Here is a 16735-nt window from a genome sequence, read left to right as displayed (position 1 = left end):
TGAACAGTCAACCTTTCCAGAACAATTTAATTTACTTCTTGAGAGGCTAAGACACTAGGTAGGCAGTGGGGGTAGCAACTGAAATATCATCAAAAATCAGACTAAAAAAAATCAGACTCATGGATAGTAAGGAAAATAAATCAGTAGCTAATATCTTGTGCGCCACTGGACTGTTATGTCTGAAGGTTAATTTAAGTAAAAGTAATTTTTGTTGATTGATGAATATAAGTCTATTTGCGGAATCTGACTTCGTGGCATGGTTTAATTAAAGCAACTTTTTTCTTTTCCTTTCTTGGCCACACCGTGTAGCTTGCGGGATCTTAGTTCCCCAATCAGGGATCAAACCTGGGCCCCAACAGTGAAAGCACCGAGTTCTAACCACCGGACCACCAGGGAAGACCCTAAAGCAACTTTCTCATCTGGCATGATAGGACATATCATATGCTATGCCAGGTGCGATGCTAAGCATTTAACATATATTATTTAATTCTCATAAGAAACCTTACAAAGCAGAATTATCTCTGTTAATAGATGAGGATTAGAACCTACATCACCTAATCGGTATTATGGGCCTTAAGGACTATTCTATTCTGCTCCTCACAATCGGTTACATTAAGCAGATCATACCTTATGTCTTTCCACACACTTCCCTCCCTGCCTGGAGTACCTACATCCTCTGTGGCTCAGTCTTCCTTCTCCAGCAGGGAGGACTTAGGGGATCCTGTCTCATGCTCCCGTAATACTTTTTACTTTCACCCATTCACACGAGTTTCTCCCCATTAGACGAACAGACGCTAAAGGGCATAGTTCGAATCTCGCCCAGAAGAGGGCCAGAGGAATAACAGGTGTCCCATAAACGTCTGTTGAATGACTGAGTGGATGCTGAAGACTTACGGAAATGTAAACGATAAACAAAACATGGTAATTACTTTTCTCGGTTTCCTTTTTTTTTTTTTAAGATTTTTTTTTGATGTGGACCATTTTTAAAGTCTCTATTGAATTTGTCACAATATTGCTTCTGTTTTATGTGTTTGTTTTCTTTTTCTGGATTTTTGGCCATGAGGCATGTGGGATCTTAGCTCCCTGAACAGGGATTGAACCTGCACCCCCACTGCATGGGAAGGCGAAGTCTTAACCACTGGACCACCAAGGAAGTCCCTTCCTCCTCATTTTGCACATGCATTAGGTATTAATTATGAAGGCTTATTATGGAACTTTCTATGTGTTTAGCAGAAAAGATGCAAGTAAGAGAGCGACCAGACATTGCCCTGTTATCGGAGAAATAAATCCTCACTGTTCTTTATCATATAGGTTCCGATTACTGCTCTAGGAAGTGCAGGGTCACCAGGGGGTGACTGGGACGCCCCTCACCTCTTCATCTGCTGATGTGACTCTGTAATGTGCCCTCATGTTCCCCAGATACGGCAGGTTCTGGCCCCAGAAGTGGTGCCCCAGCCGAGACAGCAGGGCGGGGAGACCAGGGAGGTCTGTCAAAGAAAGAGAGGGTCCTCAGATCCAACCACGGAGGAAACCTTGATGCTGATGAGATGATTCACTTCTGGGGGCCAAGTGGGCTGCTTTTATTAACAGGGTTACTGGAAAGCCAAGTTCACATCTCAGTTTATTAACAAGCACTGTATTTAAGGAATCGAGGGTTTAATTTCAATAATATAGAGGGAAAAAATGAGTAGAAAACCATTGCCCAATTCCCTTCTGCTTGGAAACTAGAAAGACTCCTCTCAAGATCTGTAGGTTTATCCTTTAATCAGGAAGAAAGGGAGCCCCTTGAAGATGCCCCCAGCGGTGTGGGGGAGTGGAAAGGGAAAGAGATGTGGGGATTGGCACTTGGGAACACCTTTTCTGTGGGTTTTGGAAGGACAGCCATTCACCCCAAGGGAAAAGAGGGACCACTGTTTGGTGTCTTCTTCCTTTAGGGTGTGAGTAAGCCACACAATGGCTTTAAAGATGATAGATTTTTGTTTGCTCATTGCTTATGGAGAAGGACAGGTAGTTTATGTGATAATCAAACAGCGGTTTTTAAAAACATGGTCTCTGCAAAGTGAGGTTGCCATGGGAATTCCTTACAGTGGTTCAAAGCCAGGGTAATTACTTGAGAAAATCTTGCCTAACGTGTGCTTTCGCGTTTCCGCATTACTTAAACAACCCCACCCCCGCCCCTCCTGGCTTTTGTTCTTAGGTTTTCCCCTTAACTTGTGATGTCCAGGTTCTTGGGGACGCAGTGTTTCCCGTGGCAAGTGAAAAGGGAGTCCCTCTAGTGTGGGGGGGGTGTCAGAAGTTTCCTCCTGACAGGTAATTGTTCAAAGTTTTGTTGTTCCTTTGTCCACGTTATGAGACTCACTCAGAGGCAGCCTCTCTTTCTCTTTTGATTTCTTACTGCTCTTGGGGGAAAACAGCCTCTGTGTGCAGGGGTCTGGGAGAGTTTCTTCACTTGACACTGACTGGCATTTCCAAAGGCAACCTGGTTGTAATAGACATTTCCAAGTGCTGCCGGAAAATGCTTTATCAGGGCAGCTAACAGTGGTGTCATCTCTGGGACTTTTGCTGTGTGTTTGTGTATTTTTGTTTTTAAGAGGCTTTAGGGTTTCTTAAAAAAAATGAACAAGGCTTGCCGTATTTAAAAATACAGATACCAGTCTGCTTTCTCCTTGATTTCTGCTTCCATTAAATCCTCACTGCTGAAATTCATTAAGTGGGATTCTCTGTTTTGGGTTCCCCAGGTCCAAAGCCCTCAAGGATGACCGATCCTAAGTATTTATGAAAAGTACCAGGAGCTCAAGCTGGAAACAGTGGATGGTGAAAGGAATTGTTAAGCTGACTCTCCTAGAAGGCCAAGGAAAGTCGAAGCTTTAAGAATGAGAGGCAGCAAGGTAAGTCTTTTTGCTGCTGGCCCAACAGGGTAGCTACTGCTGAGATGAAGAGAAACTACGTTCCCTACGTGCCACTTTCCAGGTGCTGAAGGCTGCAAAAAGATAAACAATACTCTTCTAACTGTAATTTATCTATATCTGGCCAATGATGCTGACATGCGATGAGAGCAACTTAACCATGGCTGATCCTTTTCCTTGTACAAGACCACGTGTTACCACAATGTTCACTGCAGCACTATTTGCAATAGCCAGGACATGGAAGCAACCTAAATGCCCATCAACAGATGAATGGATAAAGAAGATGTGGTACATATATACAATAGAATATTTCTCAGCCGTAAAAAGGAATGAAATCGAGCTATTTGTAATGAGGTGGATGGACCTAGAGTCTGTCATACAGAGTGAAGTAAGTCAGAAAGAGCAAAACAAATACCGTATGCTAACACATATATGTGGAATTTAGACAAATGGTACTGATGAACCTAGTGGCAGGGCAGGAATAGAGATGCAGATGTAGAAAATGGACTTGAGGACACTGCGGGGAGGGGAAGCTGGGACTTAGTGAGAGAGTAGCATCAACATATACACACTACCAAACCTAAAATAGATGGCTAGTGGGAAGCTACTACAGAGCACAGGGAGTTCAGCGTGATGGTTTGTGAAGACCTAAAGGGGCGGGATAGGGAGGGTGGGAGGGAGGCTCAAGAGGGAGGGGATATGGGGATATATGTATACATATAGCTGATTCACTGTGTTGTACGGCAGAAACTGACACAATACTGTAAAGCAATTATACTCCAATAAAGATTAAAAAAAAAAAAAAAAGACCATGTGTTGTGTGTTTGAATCAACTGACCTTATAGACAGGGGACAGCCTGCAGTCTCCAAGAAGCTCTAGACTCTTTAGAGCTGAGGGACTTGGATTCCCCCCAGGCTCAGTGTCTTTGCTAGTTCATTATATTTTAGGGGATTAGGAGAGAGACTCAAGTACAAGGTTACAGAATGTAACTAAAACTGTTATCTTACTTTCAGTTAGTTAAAAATAACTGTTAAATGAGAATATAAAAAGAAGCAACAAACGTATAAGAACATTAAAGAAATCAGAGATGGCATTTGAGGATCTTTGACCCAACCTAAGGCAGAGATCCCTCAGGGAGGCAGGGACGATGGCCAGCTCACAAAGTGCTCCAAGTTCCCTTTAGACACCCCCCGCCCTCCACCCCCACGCCACTCACCTGCCCAGAATCTTTTAATTGTTTCTCACCAATTTCAAAATATTCTGTTGAGGAAATGTAAGAGACATCATCTTTCCTTTTAGAGAGCAAATACATCTTCACAGACTAAGATTTCCAGTTTGTATTTCCAGTGGGATATCATTACTAGGGAGTTAAAAAAGCAGGCTGTGGACGCACCGTGCTGGGTAACCACGACACAGGCTCTCGACACTCTTCCTGCAGGGGCTGGCGGCAACCACAGCCCAGGCTGGGGCTTCACTGCACACCCTCTGGCTTAAAGCCTGCTTTTGAAACAAATTTAGAAAAGAAGCAACCTGTGTTCTTGTATGTAAAATGCAACTTCAGACTAACTGGCTGAAACCAGGCCATTATTCTCCCACCTGCTTATCCACTACACAGAAACTTTTCTGCTTCTATGCTCTGTTCACAGTATTGAGTAAACATGATTATGGGGAAGGGAGCTGACAAGTTTAATGACAATTTTTCGAAAAGAGTACAAGTCTTTAAGGAGAGGTAAAAGTATTGTGCGTGCACACACACACACACACACTTCATGATTTTTCACTCAAAATTTAAAAGCAAATGATGATCTCAGTCGAAATCAAATTAGTGGCCCGTAAGACCAAGCAGAACAGATATATCAAAGCACAGAAGAAAAACAGAAAGATATCAATCATAAGAGAAAAGCAGGGGGAAGAAAGGAGCAGATGGAAAAGTAATAATTGAACAAATAATAAATGGAAATTTCTCTGACAGGTATCAGTTGGCAAACTGAAAAGACTCCCCAGTTGTGGCACTTCCAATGATAAAAGACATGCAAAGTATATCCTGGTAAAAAGGTTCTGAACTCCAAGGAGATGTCGAAAGTCTTACAAGCTTTCCCAAGAGAAGCCAGAAAACCAACCAACCACCAAAGAAAAACTGAATTACTTTCACGTGAAAAAAAAAATTGCACTGGCATCAGACTTGTCATCTACAATCTTGGAACCTCTAAGACAGGGGAATAACATCTGTAGATAACTGAAAGAAAAGAAATAAATGAGAACCCTCGCATGAGAGGGGACATACTTCAAGGGAAAGCACTGTGATCATAACTGAGAACAAAATCACTCAACTTCAGCAGAGAACAAACGACTTGGGGGAGTGATAAAGGGCAGAAGCTCGTTTCATTCAGGGAGGGGATGGGAGAGAAGGAGGAGGAGGAGAGTCTTCTGCAAGGGTGATCTTTGGAGAATGCGGAGAAACAGAGACTCCTGGAGCATGAAGGAGCTGGTATTTTATCTACCCATGATAACAGAGAAATACGTATTCGATGATAAATCATAGAAAAAGGGGGGCAAAATTCAAAGGATTAAAAGAAGACACTAGGACTTCCAAAGAGAAATACTTGCAAGTGAATTAGATGCTTTTGCAAACAAACTCTAATATGTATAATCTCCTTCACCAACTCTGTTATTGCTCTTTCATTTTCTAACAGTGGAATCTGGGGGTAAAATCCTTATCTACTTTTCAAATGATAAAGACACAGGTAAATCAGAACACGAATAAGATAACATGTCTAGAGATGTCTCCTGCAAATTCAATAAATGGCAGTCATTTGGGCTTATTTTAGAGAAACTTGCTCTGGTTAGTCTCCCTGGCGTAATAACTGGAATAAGCATGGTCTCTTGCAGAAAACAAGGTATGGGCCACCGTGAAACCTGGGCTGAACTTGAGAGCTCAGAGCCCTTCTGCACATGAGAAAATGCAGGTTTGGGGAGGCTCTGGATCTATCGGAAGCCACATGGCATGGCTCAAGAGCTGACTTGCAGAAATGCAAATTTTAAATTCACAGATTTACAAATGTTAGGTTTAATTCTTCGACAACTAAAATTATTTTCTTTGTTATTCTCCTGAGACATTAGCTTTCAGGACTCCACCCAGTTATGCAGTTCTTTCCTCTAACATACAGGCGTAAGAAAAATCTGGTTATGTGAGACAGCTATTCTTACTTTTTGGTCAATGTACTTGTTGTCCTCAATCGCAGACCGTTTGGAGTGATCACAGGATGAGGAAGAGGCAGACGGAAGGCTTCGTAAGAGGCAGCAGGTGTCCTGTTGCTGGCGATCAATGAACTGCTTCATGAAGCTTTCCCTTCACGAAAGAAGTACGTGCACGTCAAGCATTATTAATGAAATGGAGCAAGGGATGGGATTTGGCAATGATGCATCTGCCTGAGCTACGACAAAGCAGTGACAAAAGTTCACAGAAAATAAGACATGTCACACCAAGAGGTGTTCAGATTTAATTACAAATATAATTTGCAAAATGTTTAGAGAAAAATTTCCAAATCTTCAGTCATTCCTGTTTTAGAAAAGTTATGTCCCTGAAATCACTTTTAAGCAACAATATTTAGTACTTAATGGTGTCTTTTGACTCCTATTGTGGTAATAAGATACTTTTTTTTTCCCCTCTAAGATTTGGAAGAATTAGTTCATCTCTCTGAACTTTTTTATCGTAAGAATCCTTGAGAGATAATTTTACATTTAAAGACTTAAAATAACTCAAAAGAAACTTACTTTATGTGATCTCCAAAGCATGGGAAGAATTCAAATAACATCTTTTCAAATAACCTCTAATCTTGAATCTAATTTACAGCTCTTTTATATATGTCATATTTTTTCAGATTTTAAATGTTGTTTTTTTTAAAAAAAATCAGAAATGCAAATATATTTTGATTTGAATTTTAAATATTACAGCACCGCATCCAGTCTCAAACTTTTATAACCTCCTCACAGAACTGATTTTAAAACAGGTTACATAAAAAGAGCCATATTTGATATTATTCTGGTTCTATTTGTAATTTTTGTGCTATAACTGGAAGAATTTCCTTTAATTATTAAAAATAAGTGTTTTAAAGCATTTTTAAGGCAATTGCTTAGTCTGAGGACAAAAGTGGTAGAAAATCATATTAGTATGGGTGCGAAATGCCATGGTTCTTCTTTTAAAAAAAGGAAGACAAATTATATTGTACCCAGACATGGCATTCTAAACAAACGCTATCACAGTAGTCCAGAAACTTGGCCAGTGGCGGTTTCTCCACTTCCTTGAAAATACAAAGGCCTCAGGGGCAATTTTATCCTTATCTTTACCTCTGACCTCTGAGGCTCAGAGGCCGATGTCTACGCACATCTTTGTAAGCTGGACCACCTTCGCCAGTTACCTGGGAAGTCAAATCCCCGAGGGGCCACTCAGGGAGAGGCAGCGGTCCGCAGCCTCCTTGCCAGGCTAACAGAGGGGACTCTGCTCTGGATGTGCAGCTTACAGGGGTCAGCGGTCTTTAACGCAGAGGAAGACGGACTAGCACTATGGATAATAACGTAGGAAGAAACCACACCCACATGGGTTTGAAAGGGCTGAACCAGATTTAATATGAATGTTTTACCGTGTGTTTGAGATACACAGGTAAAGAAATACTTCCATACCTGATTTTGGGAACTGTAAAATCTGAAGGAAGCTTTGAGATTTTCACCATTTGCGGTCTGTTTGGGAATTTTTCAAAGATTCGAAGTCGCAAAGGGAGCTTTTCTTTGGTGTCCGCATTTGCTTCACTTTGCTTTAACTAAAGGAAAAAACAGAAAGAAGAAAAGGAGGGAACCTACGGTAATGTAAGTCCCAGTCTCTCAGAATTTTTGCATCAAAGGAACAGTAAGTTACTACATGAAGAAACAGTAGATGGCAGTAAAGCCCTATTAAGTATACCTTGGTCTCCTGCCGTACTGTGCTCAAAGTCTGAGCACAGGGAAAACAAAAAGAAAACTAAACAAAAAACTAAACCAGACAAGAAAAAATAGAAGAAAAATTAATGTTATTTTATTCCCAAACATAATCCCCTTTTCATGCCAAACATGATTTTTTATTGTTGACTGACTTATTACCACTAACATATTTAAACAGCAAGGTGTTTTATAAATATGTATGCCAGAATTAGAAACCAAAAGAATAAAATAAAGAAATGAAAATCCTAAGTGGCAATATTTGAAACAGGGAAAATATCAAGGAAATTGATCATTTAGTCTAGCAGATTAATGAAAGAAAAGCACAAAATAGAAACAACACATTTGGTCTATAAAGCAAGAGTTCTCTATGTAGTTGTAAAGATGCTTGGGAATTATTCAATTACATGCCATGAAATATCTTGGAATTGACAAGCAAATGGTTTTATTATGTATGTACGTATGTATGTATTTCTGTTTCTATAAGTTTGCTTTTATATTTCTACAGTTTAGGTTTCACAGAGGCTGAGACTTTATATCACAAATGCTGAGCTAGGAGGTCAAAGAGTACTTTAATTCAGGCAGTCTTTCTCCGTGGGGTTAGGGAGGCATGTTTCAAAACGTTGCAGCTTCTTTTCCCTTGTGGGGTACATGCTTTTATTTTATAGTGACAATCTGTCCTGGGTTTGTGGAAAGATTAGCATGAGAGGCCAAGGAAGCTTTCATAATGAGGAGAGGTGGTAACTCTTCCCTCCTGCGCACAAGGGCATGTCCAAACTGGCCAGGGAGAACAGGAGCATTTTGGGGGGACATCCCAAGTTCAATACAATATACAGCTCAGGGGTCCAACTAGCTGTGAGCCCACAGTGAGATTCTACGTCCTGATTCCCAGTTCAGGAAACTTGCCTTTTTTTCCCACTCCACTACATAAACTGTTCTTCCATCTTGGTTTTATATACTATGAACATTTACATTAGCCACTTGTATATCTTATACAGCTTTGTGAGTCATGTTTGACTTTCTGTCTTGGGTGGTATCTCAGTGAGGGAAGGGGCCACCATTGTTCATCGCCTTCCTCCCCACCCTTGAGCGGAACTCTGAACACAGCGCGTTCTCAATAATTTGATGGTTATGATGACAACCGCGGTAAAGCATTAGCTCCCAAAGGCACAGAACAAAAACTGCAGGCATTTCCAGGAGATGCAGCAATTAGAAAAATGCCTCCGTATACAGAGATTCATGAGGAAGGGACTTGTTTTCCAAGCTTATTGGCACAACTAGGAGAAAAATATTTGTAGTGGTAAGTAGAGCACACAGGGAAAAAGAAAAACAGTTAATATGTTAAGTCAGACCAGAGAAGAAAGGAAATTATAAAGGGCTGAAGACGGGCTGAAAAGACAGAGCAGAAATGAAGTATTTAATTCAGGTGTCTGCTGACATTTATTTACGCATTGATGTAGTCTCTTATAAATCGAATCCCACAGGCCAGTTCTGTGCTAAGTTCCGGGGACACAAAAACAACTAAAACACAGTATTTGCCCTCGCGGAGTCCACATTACAAATGAATATAAATAGATAATGACAATAAAATATAATAGCTATTCTAGCCGAGGTATAAACAAAGTGATGTGAACACAAGGAGAGGAGCAAAGAGAGAAATTAGGGAAAGAAAGAAGGTGCTGCTTCTTCCTTCCAGAGACTTCTTGGGCAGAAGGATTGCTGCACTTGATTACGTAAGTCAACACTGGGGCTGTAGGCCTGCCAGGACTGGTATGTATATTTTATGAGAATTAAATGTCTTCAAAGAGACACAAGGGCAGATGGTATATTACTCAGGACATGCCATGAAAACAAATGCATGGAGCTCTTTCCCAAAAACCACTCAGCTGGCCCATTCTCTCAATCCCCACCGGCGCACCCCTGTAGAGACACCCCTGGCTCCTGCCGTCCCTCCCATCTGGTTTGGCTCCTTCAAATCTATACACGTCTGGGTCATAGGAATCTTCTCGCTTTCTGGTTTAAACCGCTCAGTAGGGGTCCACTGCTCTCAAACAAGACTGTCAACCTTTAGGTTTTAACACCCGATTCCGTGTTACCTGTCCCCACCTGTCCCTACCTGTCCAGCCTCACCTGGCCCTGTGCCCACACCACATCCCAGTCACACCTGCCTCTTTTAGCTCCTCACAAGTGTTCAGGCCTCTGTCCCAGAGCCTCTGTTACCCTGGTCCCTCTGCTGGGAGCTCCTCTCCTCTCCTTTCTGTCTTGTTCCTCATGAACTTCTACTTGCTTTTCCAATTTCAGTTCTGCCAGCAATCCCTCCGAGAAGCTTTCTCTCATCAGCAAGGTCTTGCTCTCACAAGCTCCCGGCATATTGGGTTGCACCAAATGAAGTCGCCATGTTTGTGCAGGTCAAAGTGTTACCAAGTCCAAGCTCACTCTGCCTGCTGCACGACAGGCCAGGAAATTGGAGATGAGGTGTTGAGGCAAGGAATATGACTTTATTAGGAAAGCTGGCAGACTGAGAAGATGGCAGACTAAGGTCTCAAAATAACCATCTTATCAGGGTTTGGATGCCAGAGATGGGGAGGAGATGAGGATGTAAAGTAAAAAGGCCATAAGGTTTACAAATGTCCCCTGGAATGGCCAGCCTCAGGGAGAGGATGTGTTCATTTCTTCTGTCTTACAGCCATCCACAGGTGGACAGGGTCTGGATGTTTCCCTGAACAAAGGCACTTTGGTTCAACATTCAGGCAGAGGGGCAGGGTTCCCCAGGGCAGGCCATTATGTTTAGACAGTATCCTTTTAGTGAACAAAAGCAATGGGAGGCAAAGGTTAAAGAAAAAAATCCAACATGTAGTCAGATTTGGTTCTTCCCTGTTACAAAAGCAGTCAAAATTGGCATTTCTTATGGTTCAATCTAACATACACTGTACTAGGTTCTTAGGACTGTTGTAACTAATTGTTATAAGATCAGTAGCTTAAAACAACAAAAATGGATTCTCTAGGTGTTCTGGAGGCTAGGGGGGCTAAATCAGGGTACCAGCAACGCCATGTTCTCTCTGAAAGCTCTAGGCAAGAATCCTTCCTTCACTCTTCCTAGCTTCTTGGCCGTCCTTGGTGTTCCTTGGCTCGTAGCTGCATCAGTCTGACATCTGCCTCTGTCATTGCTTGGCCCTCTTCCCGGTGTGTTTCTCTGTCTCTCTATCTGCATCTCCTTCTCTTTTCTCTTACAAAGATACCCGTCACTGAAACTAGGGCTCGCCCTAAAGCAGTATGATCTTACCTGATTGCATTTGTGAAAATCTAATTTCCAAATAAGTCCCCATTCTGAGGTTCCTGGTGGACATCAGTTTGGGGGCAGCACTATGAACCCCTTACATGGAGCATTATTTGAACTTACAGTGGATGACCACTTAGACCCTAGATCTGTTCTTCCTGAGACTGTAAACTCCTGGAGGACAGGGAACATGTGGGAATTTTTCATTATTCCGTATCTGGGGCCTGCCACAATATTCGATGCAAAGTAAGTTGAACAGATATTTGTGGAATAAATAATTAGATCAGATGGCAGAAATAAACTCTCCAGCAGAAAACTGGGAAATAAAAGGAAGGATTTTCGGTATATTCTGAAGGATGGAGAGAGAAGTAGAAAATATCTATTTGCTAATTGAATAAATTTGTTGGGGTGAAATATCAGTGTCCCTAGATTCACAGAAGAGAATAAAATTAGACTCTGTGGCATTTAACCTGAATGTGTATCTTCCACTGCTGAACAGATAAATGTTTAGAATACGTTTATACATAATATTGTGTAACATTTAATCAAATATCCTAGAATATAATGTTTAACACATGTAGGTTACCAGTATTAAAAAATAATCCTCACATCTATATATTTTAAAAATGGAACTCATCTCATTTTAACTTGTATTAGAGTTATTTATACTCCGCAAAGCTTGTAAGCTCCTTCAAGGCAAGATTCTACTATTAATTTACTTTTATGGCACCTTCCAGAGAGTAGAAATACAGTAACTGTTTGTGACTAAATGGACTTGAACTCAGCATGAGTTGATCATTGCACCGTTAAACTGCAAAGAGCAGGTGAGAAGCTCTTTCAATGGCTCAGAAGGTTCTTCAGGATCCTGCAAACCATCCCCTTGACTATCAGGCACTGCTGCCCCGTAGATGTGCCAAATGGGGCAATTAAAATTGAGAAAGGTGAGTGGCTGCCGGGGTGGTAGATATGTCTGCTTTCACTCATGAGGCACTAGCGAGAATCTTCTACCAGCGGGATGGGGACTCTTGCTGAACACCAGTGACCAAGTGCTCTTTCGGTTGTTCCCAGATAAGCAGCATCAGCGAAGGATGGACATACGCACACCCAGTGGCCGGGCAAATCCTCTCCTGGGAGTACACCTCCCACATGTGTGCACGCCCAGCACAGGCACACCATCCCAAGCGCACAGCAGCGCCGTCTGTAAGGGTCCCAAACTTAAACTCGTCAAGTGCCCCTCAGCCCTTGAAGGGAAGAGCCAGTTGTGGTCCATTGAAAGATCTGCAAGTTGTGGTCCACTGAAAGATCTGCAAGTTGTGGTCCACTGAAACATCTGAGTCAATGAACAACATCCAAGCACAAAACCCGGGTGAATTTCACAACATGATGTTGAGCAAAGGAAGCCAGACAAAACAAGAGTGCAAAGTGAATGATCCCATTGATATAAAGTTAAAAACCAGGCAGCACTAGTCTATCTGCTTGGTCCCGGGAGAGCATTTACCCTGGGGTGGGGGGAAGAATGATGACTGGACCAGTGTATGGGGAGAAGCTTCTAAGGTACAGTCAATATTTCCTGAGCTGGGTGCTGAGGATGGGGGTTCAGTTTGTAAAAATTCAGCAAAATGCCTCTTTCTACAAGTATATTATAGTTCAGTGAAAAGATTTTGTTTTGGTTTTCTTTTTTTTTTTTTAAGGGCAGATGATGCATTTGAGCACAATCACTGAATTCTTACTTCACTGCTATTAACCTCCATAACCTTGACCATTTCTTCTTCCCCAGCCTGTGATCATGACTGAGCTACAAAAAGAGAAGAAAAGAAGAAAGTGTAAGACGGGATTAGAGAGTGTGTGTGTGGAGGGGGTGGGCGCTGGAGTGGGATCAGGAAGTCAGGATAAAGGGCAGTATTGAATGGTATTTTCAAGCCACTATAAAGTTTCTTTAATACGTGACAAAATGGTATTCTAGCTTTTATCCAAATTCTTTCCCCTTCTGCATGTAAGCACAGATTTTCCAAGATTTAAGTTTACTTTGATGCCAGTGAGTGAATAATGTGGATTATATTGGTTATACTGGATACTAATTGAAGATCATTATACTATACCACAAAAGCAGACCTTCTAACCAGTAATTAGAATTGTAAATTTCCGCTTAACAATTATTTCAGAGATCATGATTCTTGAATGGAAGAAACATAGCACAGAGAATCCCAAGATTTTATTCTTTACATTGAAAAACCTAATGTAAAGAACAGTCAGAAGGAAGGAGGTTATAATGGCTTCAACTGCACATGAAGTCTGGCTGTGGCAGATAGATCAGATGATAGCTTTGCAACAGACTCACATGGTTTGAAAAAAAAAAACATTTGCAAAAAGGAAAGTAGAATCAAAGGAAAAAATGTTAAACCTTGAGCTTTAAAAAATATAAATCATCTCAGCTCAGTGCTATTCTATGGCTCAGCATCTGTCTTGCTGAGATATCATTACACATTGGGTGGCTGAAAGCCTTTTCCTTTACTTGTGCTTCTCAAGAGAGTTGGGAGTAATTGGTCTGCGTGACACATACCCCGTTCTGCCTCATTGCTTAAATCTTCCATATTTCAGCCTGGGCTTTCTTCTGTTAAAATATTCAAGCATTATTCAGTTTCAGTTCCTTTCTGAATGCTGCAGCAAATAACTGAATTGAAGGATTACGTTAAATAAAATTTTTTGTAATTTTCTGTGTGATTTTCCAAAAGAAAACAATTTAAGAAGCATTCGGACTTGGGAAAGATTCTCATTTGAAGACCTAGTCCACGCTGGCTCGAAAAATGTGCATAGATCTGTGGGTTCATGTAACTGAAGAATATTTTTCGACTAGTCCAGATGTGAAAATGGACCACATTCTCTTCAATCTGGAGAAAGGAGTTCCTCTGTGTTATCTGAGTAAATTAAGGCTGAATTCTCTTTGCTTCTTTACATGATGGCTTTTGCTGGATTTTCTGGATCTACACGATTCAGTAATTCAGAATGGAGACTCTAAGGCATAAACTACTATTTTTCAAGGATGTTTCTCTTGCTATTTTTTTTTTTTTGCACCTGTGAATTTATAACACGAACTGGAGATGATCTATCTGGAGTAATGATCAAACATGTTGGTTTTTATTAATATCTCTATATTATTATAAAACCTTGATACATCAATAGTATAAAGAATAATTCTCACTAGATTGTTGAATTCAATAGTTTCTTAGAGGGGAGAACATTTTCTTTTTGCTCTGGGCAAAGGTCCATCAGCTACATGATTGCATGTAAGACAGCAATACTGTGTACTTTAAAAATGTTTCCTTTAAAAAGTGTTTTAAGTCGTCAAGCTGTTAGTCAATGTCAGGCTGTTAGGGTCAGGGCGTTAGTTAGGATCAAAAGGAGAAAAAAAGTGTTTGTCACTGCTTTTTCCTTCTTCTACAAAAACCTTCAATAAACCCAATACTTCCAACTTCATATTGGAGTTTTCTGGATGTAAACTGGGGGGCTCATTTCTTGGTCTGCATCTGGGCCATAAAAGCTACACTTGCCAGTGACATCTGGCACCCCAAGATGTTCAAAGTAATTTCATAACTTCAGCCGATCAGTGGTGTGTGGTGTTTCCTTTTCCACGTCTCTCAAGAGATTCAGAGCTGTTGCTCATTCCCCCTTATAGCCTGCCCCTGAAGAAAGTGGGGAGAGGAGCTACGTTCTTGGAGGAGCTGGGAATTAGGTGGCTGTTCTGTGCCTCCTGGTTTGGGAGGCCAGTAGAGCATCTAAGAAGGGCTGATGCATTTCCACCATCTTATGACATCCCTAAGCTGTACAGCAAATGTTCACATTTTCATGCTCTTGTTGCAACACTGAACCTAAGATCTTAGAGGCTTTAAATGTTCTGCAGAAGGTTCTTTGTGCAGTAATGTAGGTACTATTTGCAATGAATCTAAGCTAGCAGAACACGTTAACAAGATAGTGGAAGAAAGAAGACGATTAAAAAGCTAGAATACCAAATTATGTTGACTGGTTGTTTTCTTTACGTTACTGTCCCTTAAAATCCCATTAATGGAATAAACAGTTTCTTTGAAATAGTAGTAATGAATACAGTTTGCTTTTGTATGTTTTTCTCTCTAGGTCCCAAACATCTCTATTTTACATCATAGCTGTCTTGTGGTACTCAACCAAGACACAGTTGTCTCCGTTAGGGAATTTACTGAGTCTTAGAAACATGTTTATTGTGATAAAAAATGCATTTTTTTGTTCCACTTCAAATGAAATTATATTAGCATTCCACGTAAACTATATGCTTGGTTCTTGTTATGAGATCAACATTCAGTAATTGGGAAGAAAAGGCCCAGATCAAAGGGAATTCAGAATATATATTTTTGTACACTCACGTAATTAATTGTTCTTCCTGTTTTGCTTTAGAAAATATAGGAGATAGCATAGTCTATCAGTTAAAAAGTAAGAATATGTAGCTTTAAATTTTAGTTCCATTTTATAATCCCTTAACTGCTTTGGATTTCAGTGTTCTCAAATGAAGAATGAGGTTCTTCACTCTTTTATATAAATGCCAGATATATAAGTGAGATAGCATATTGCCTGAAACTTGAATTACTCAAGGGAAATGTGCTATAAAAACCAAAGTTATTACTGAGCCACAGTAACTGCTGGCTTGACGTGAAAATGGTCTCCTCTCTGTGAGGGGCTAAATGGAGAGGATGCTGCCAGCATGCTGTGGACCTCTCTCCTCCATCCAGCCTGGGACCACCTCACCCTTTCCCACTTGCTCCAATTTCTCCCCCTTCGCTACGTTGATTGATTTATTTTCTCAAGACTCTTGGTTTGAAAAATGAAAATGAAAATAGAGAAAGGCAAACATTTCTCCTGACCTTCTCTCTTCTCCTTCCCTATTCAAACTCGCTTCTTGAAACTTGCTTACCATCTGACACGGCTCCTCTGAACTAACTTCTGCTCATCCCCTCCCTCTCAGGTCCCAGGTCTCTCCCACCACCTCCGTGGGTCTGCTCCTACCAGAGTCACCAACGCTTCTGGGTTGCTGGGTCCAGTGGTCACTTGGTCGTCCAGGTTTTATCTCACTGTCACTCCTTAAACCCTCCTAACTGGGTTTCCATCTTAGTCCCGTCCCTCTAAATCTATCTTCAAGAACACCTAAGAAAGAAACACCACTTTCTTCCTGGGCCTTGAAGTAATTCAAGGATGGTCAATTACGTACAGAATCTCAGCGTCGCTTAAAGTATCCGCCCATCACGCCTTGCCCTTTATACTCTAACGATACGGGTTTGTGTGTCTCTCCCACAGTCTTATTTCCTGTTTGTGCCTTCGAATATTCCATCCCCCTGCCTGCAACACACCTTCCTTCCGTACTTGGTTAATTACTATACATCCTTCCAAAACCACCTCCTCTACGATGATTTCTCAGAATAACAGTTAGTACTTGAAGCAGTAAACGTGTGCAGATACTCTGTGGAACCCTTTGTTCCTTGCCTCATTGGCTAATATTATTTAATCCTCAAAATAGCCCCTTGATGCAGGTATAATTAGCTCCATTATGTTACAGATGAG

The 16735-nt window shown here is 41.2% G+C and overlaps 1 protein-coding gene across 1 annotated transcript in view; it reads right to left on the bottom strand.

Annotated features, from left to right (window-relative positions):
- NALCN (sodium leak channel, non-selective) overlaps positions 1-16735 on the bottom strand; it is a 305890-nt gene that overhangs the window by 83048 nt on the left and 206107 nt on the right. Inside the window, exons 15-16 of the mRNA XM_057707941.1 lie at positions 7588-7724; positions 6115-6256 (exon numbers count right to left, since the gene is read on the bottom strand). Coding sequence (XP_057563924.1) covers positions 6115-6256; positions 7588-7724 — 279 coding nt within the window. The remainder of the gene's footprint in view (positions 1-6114; positions 6257-7587; positions 7725-16735) is intronic.

This window comes from Hippopotamus amphibius, chromosome 14, assembly GCF_030028045.1.
Source record: "Hippopotamus amphibius kiboko isolate mHipAmp2 chromosome 14, mHipAmp2.hap2, whole genome shotgun sequence".
Taxonomy (NCBI): Eukaryota; Metazoa; Chordata; class Mammalia; order Artiodactyla; family Hippopotamidae; genus Hippopotamus; species Hippopotamus amphibius.
This window is presented reverse-complemented; position numbering and strand designations above follow the sequence as displayed.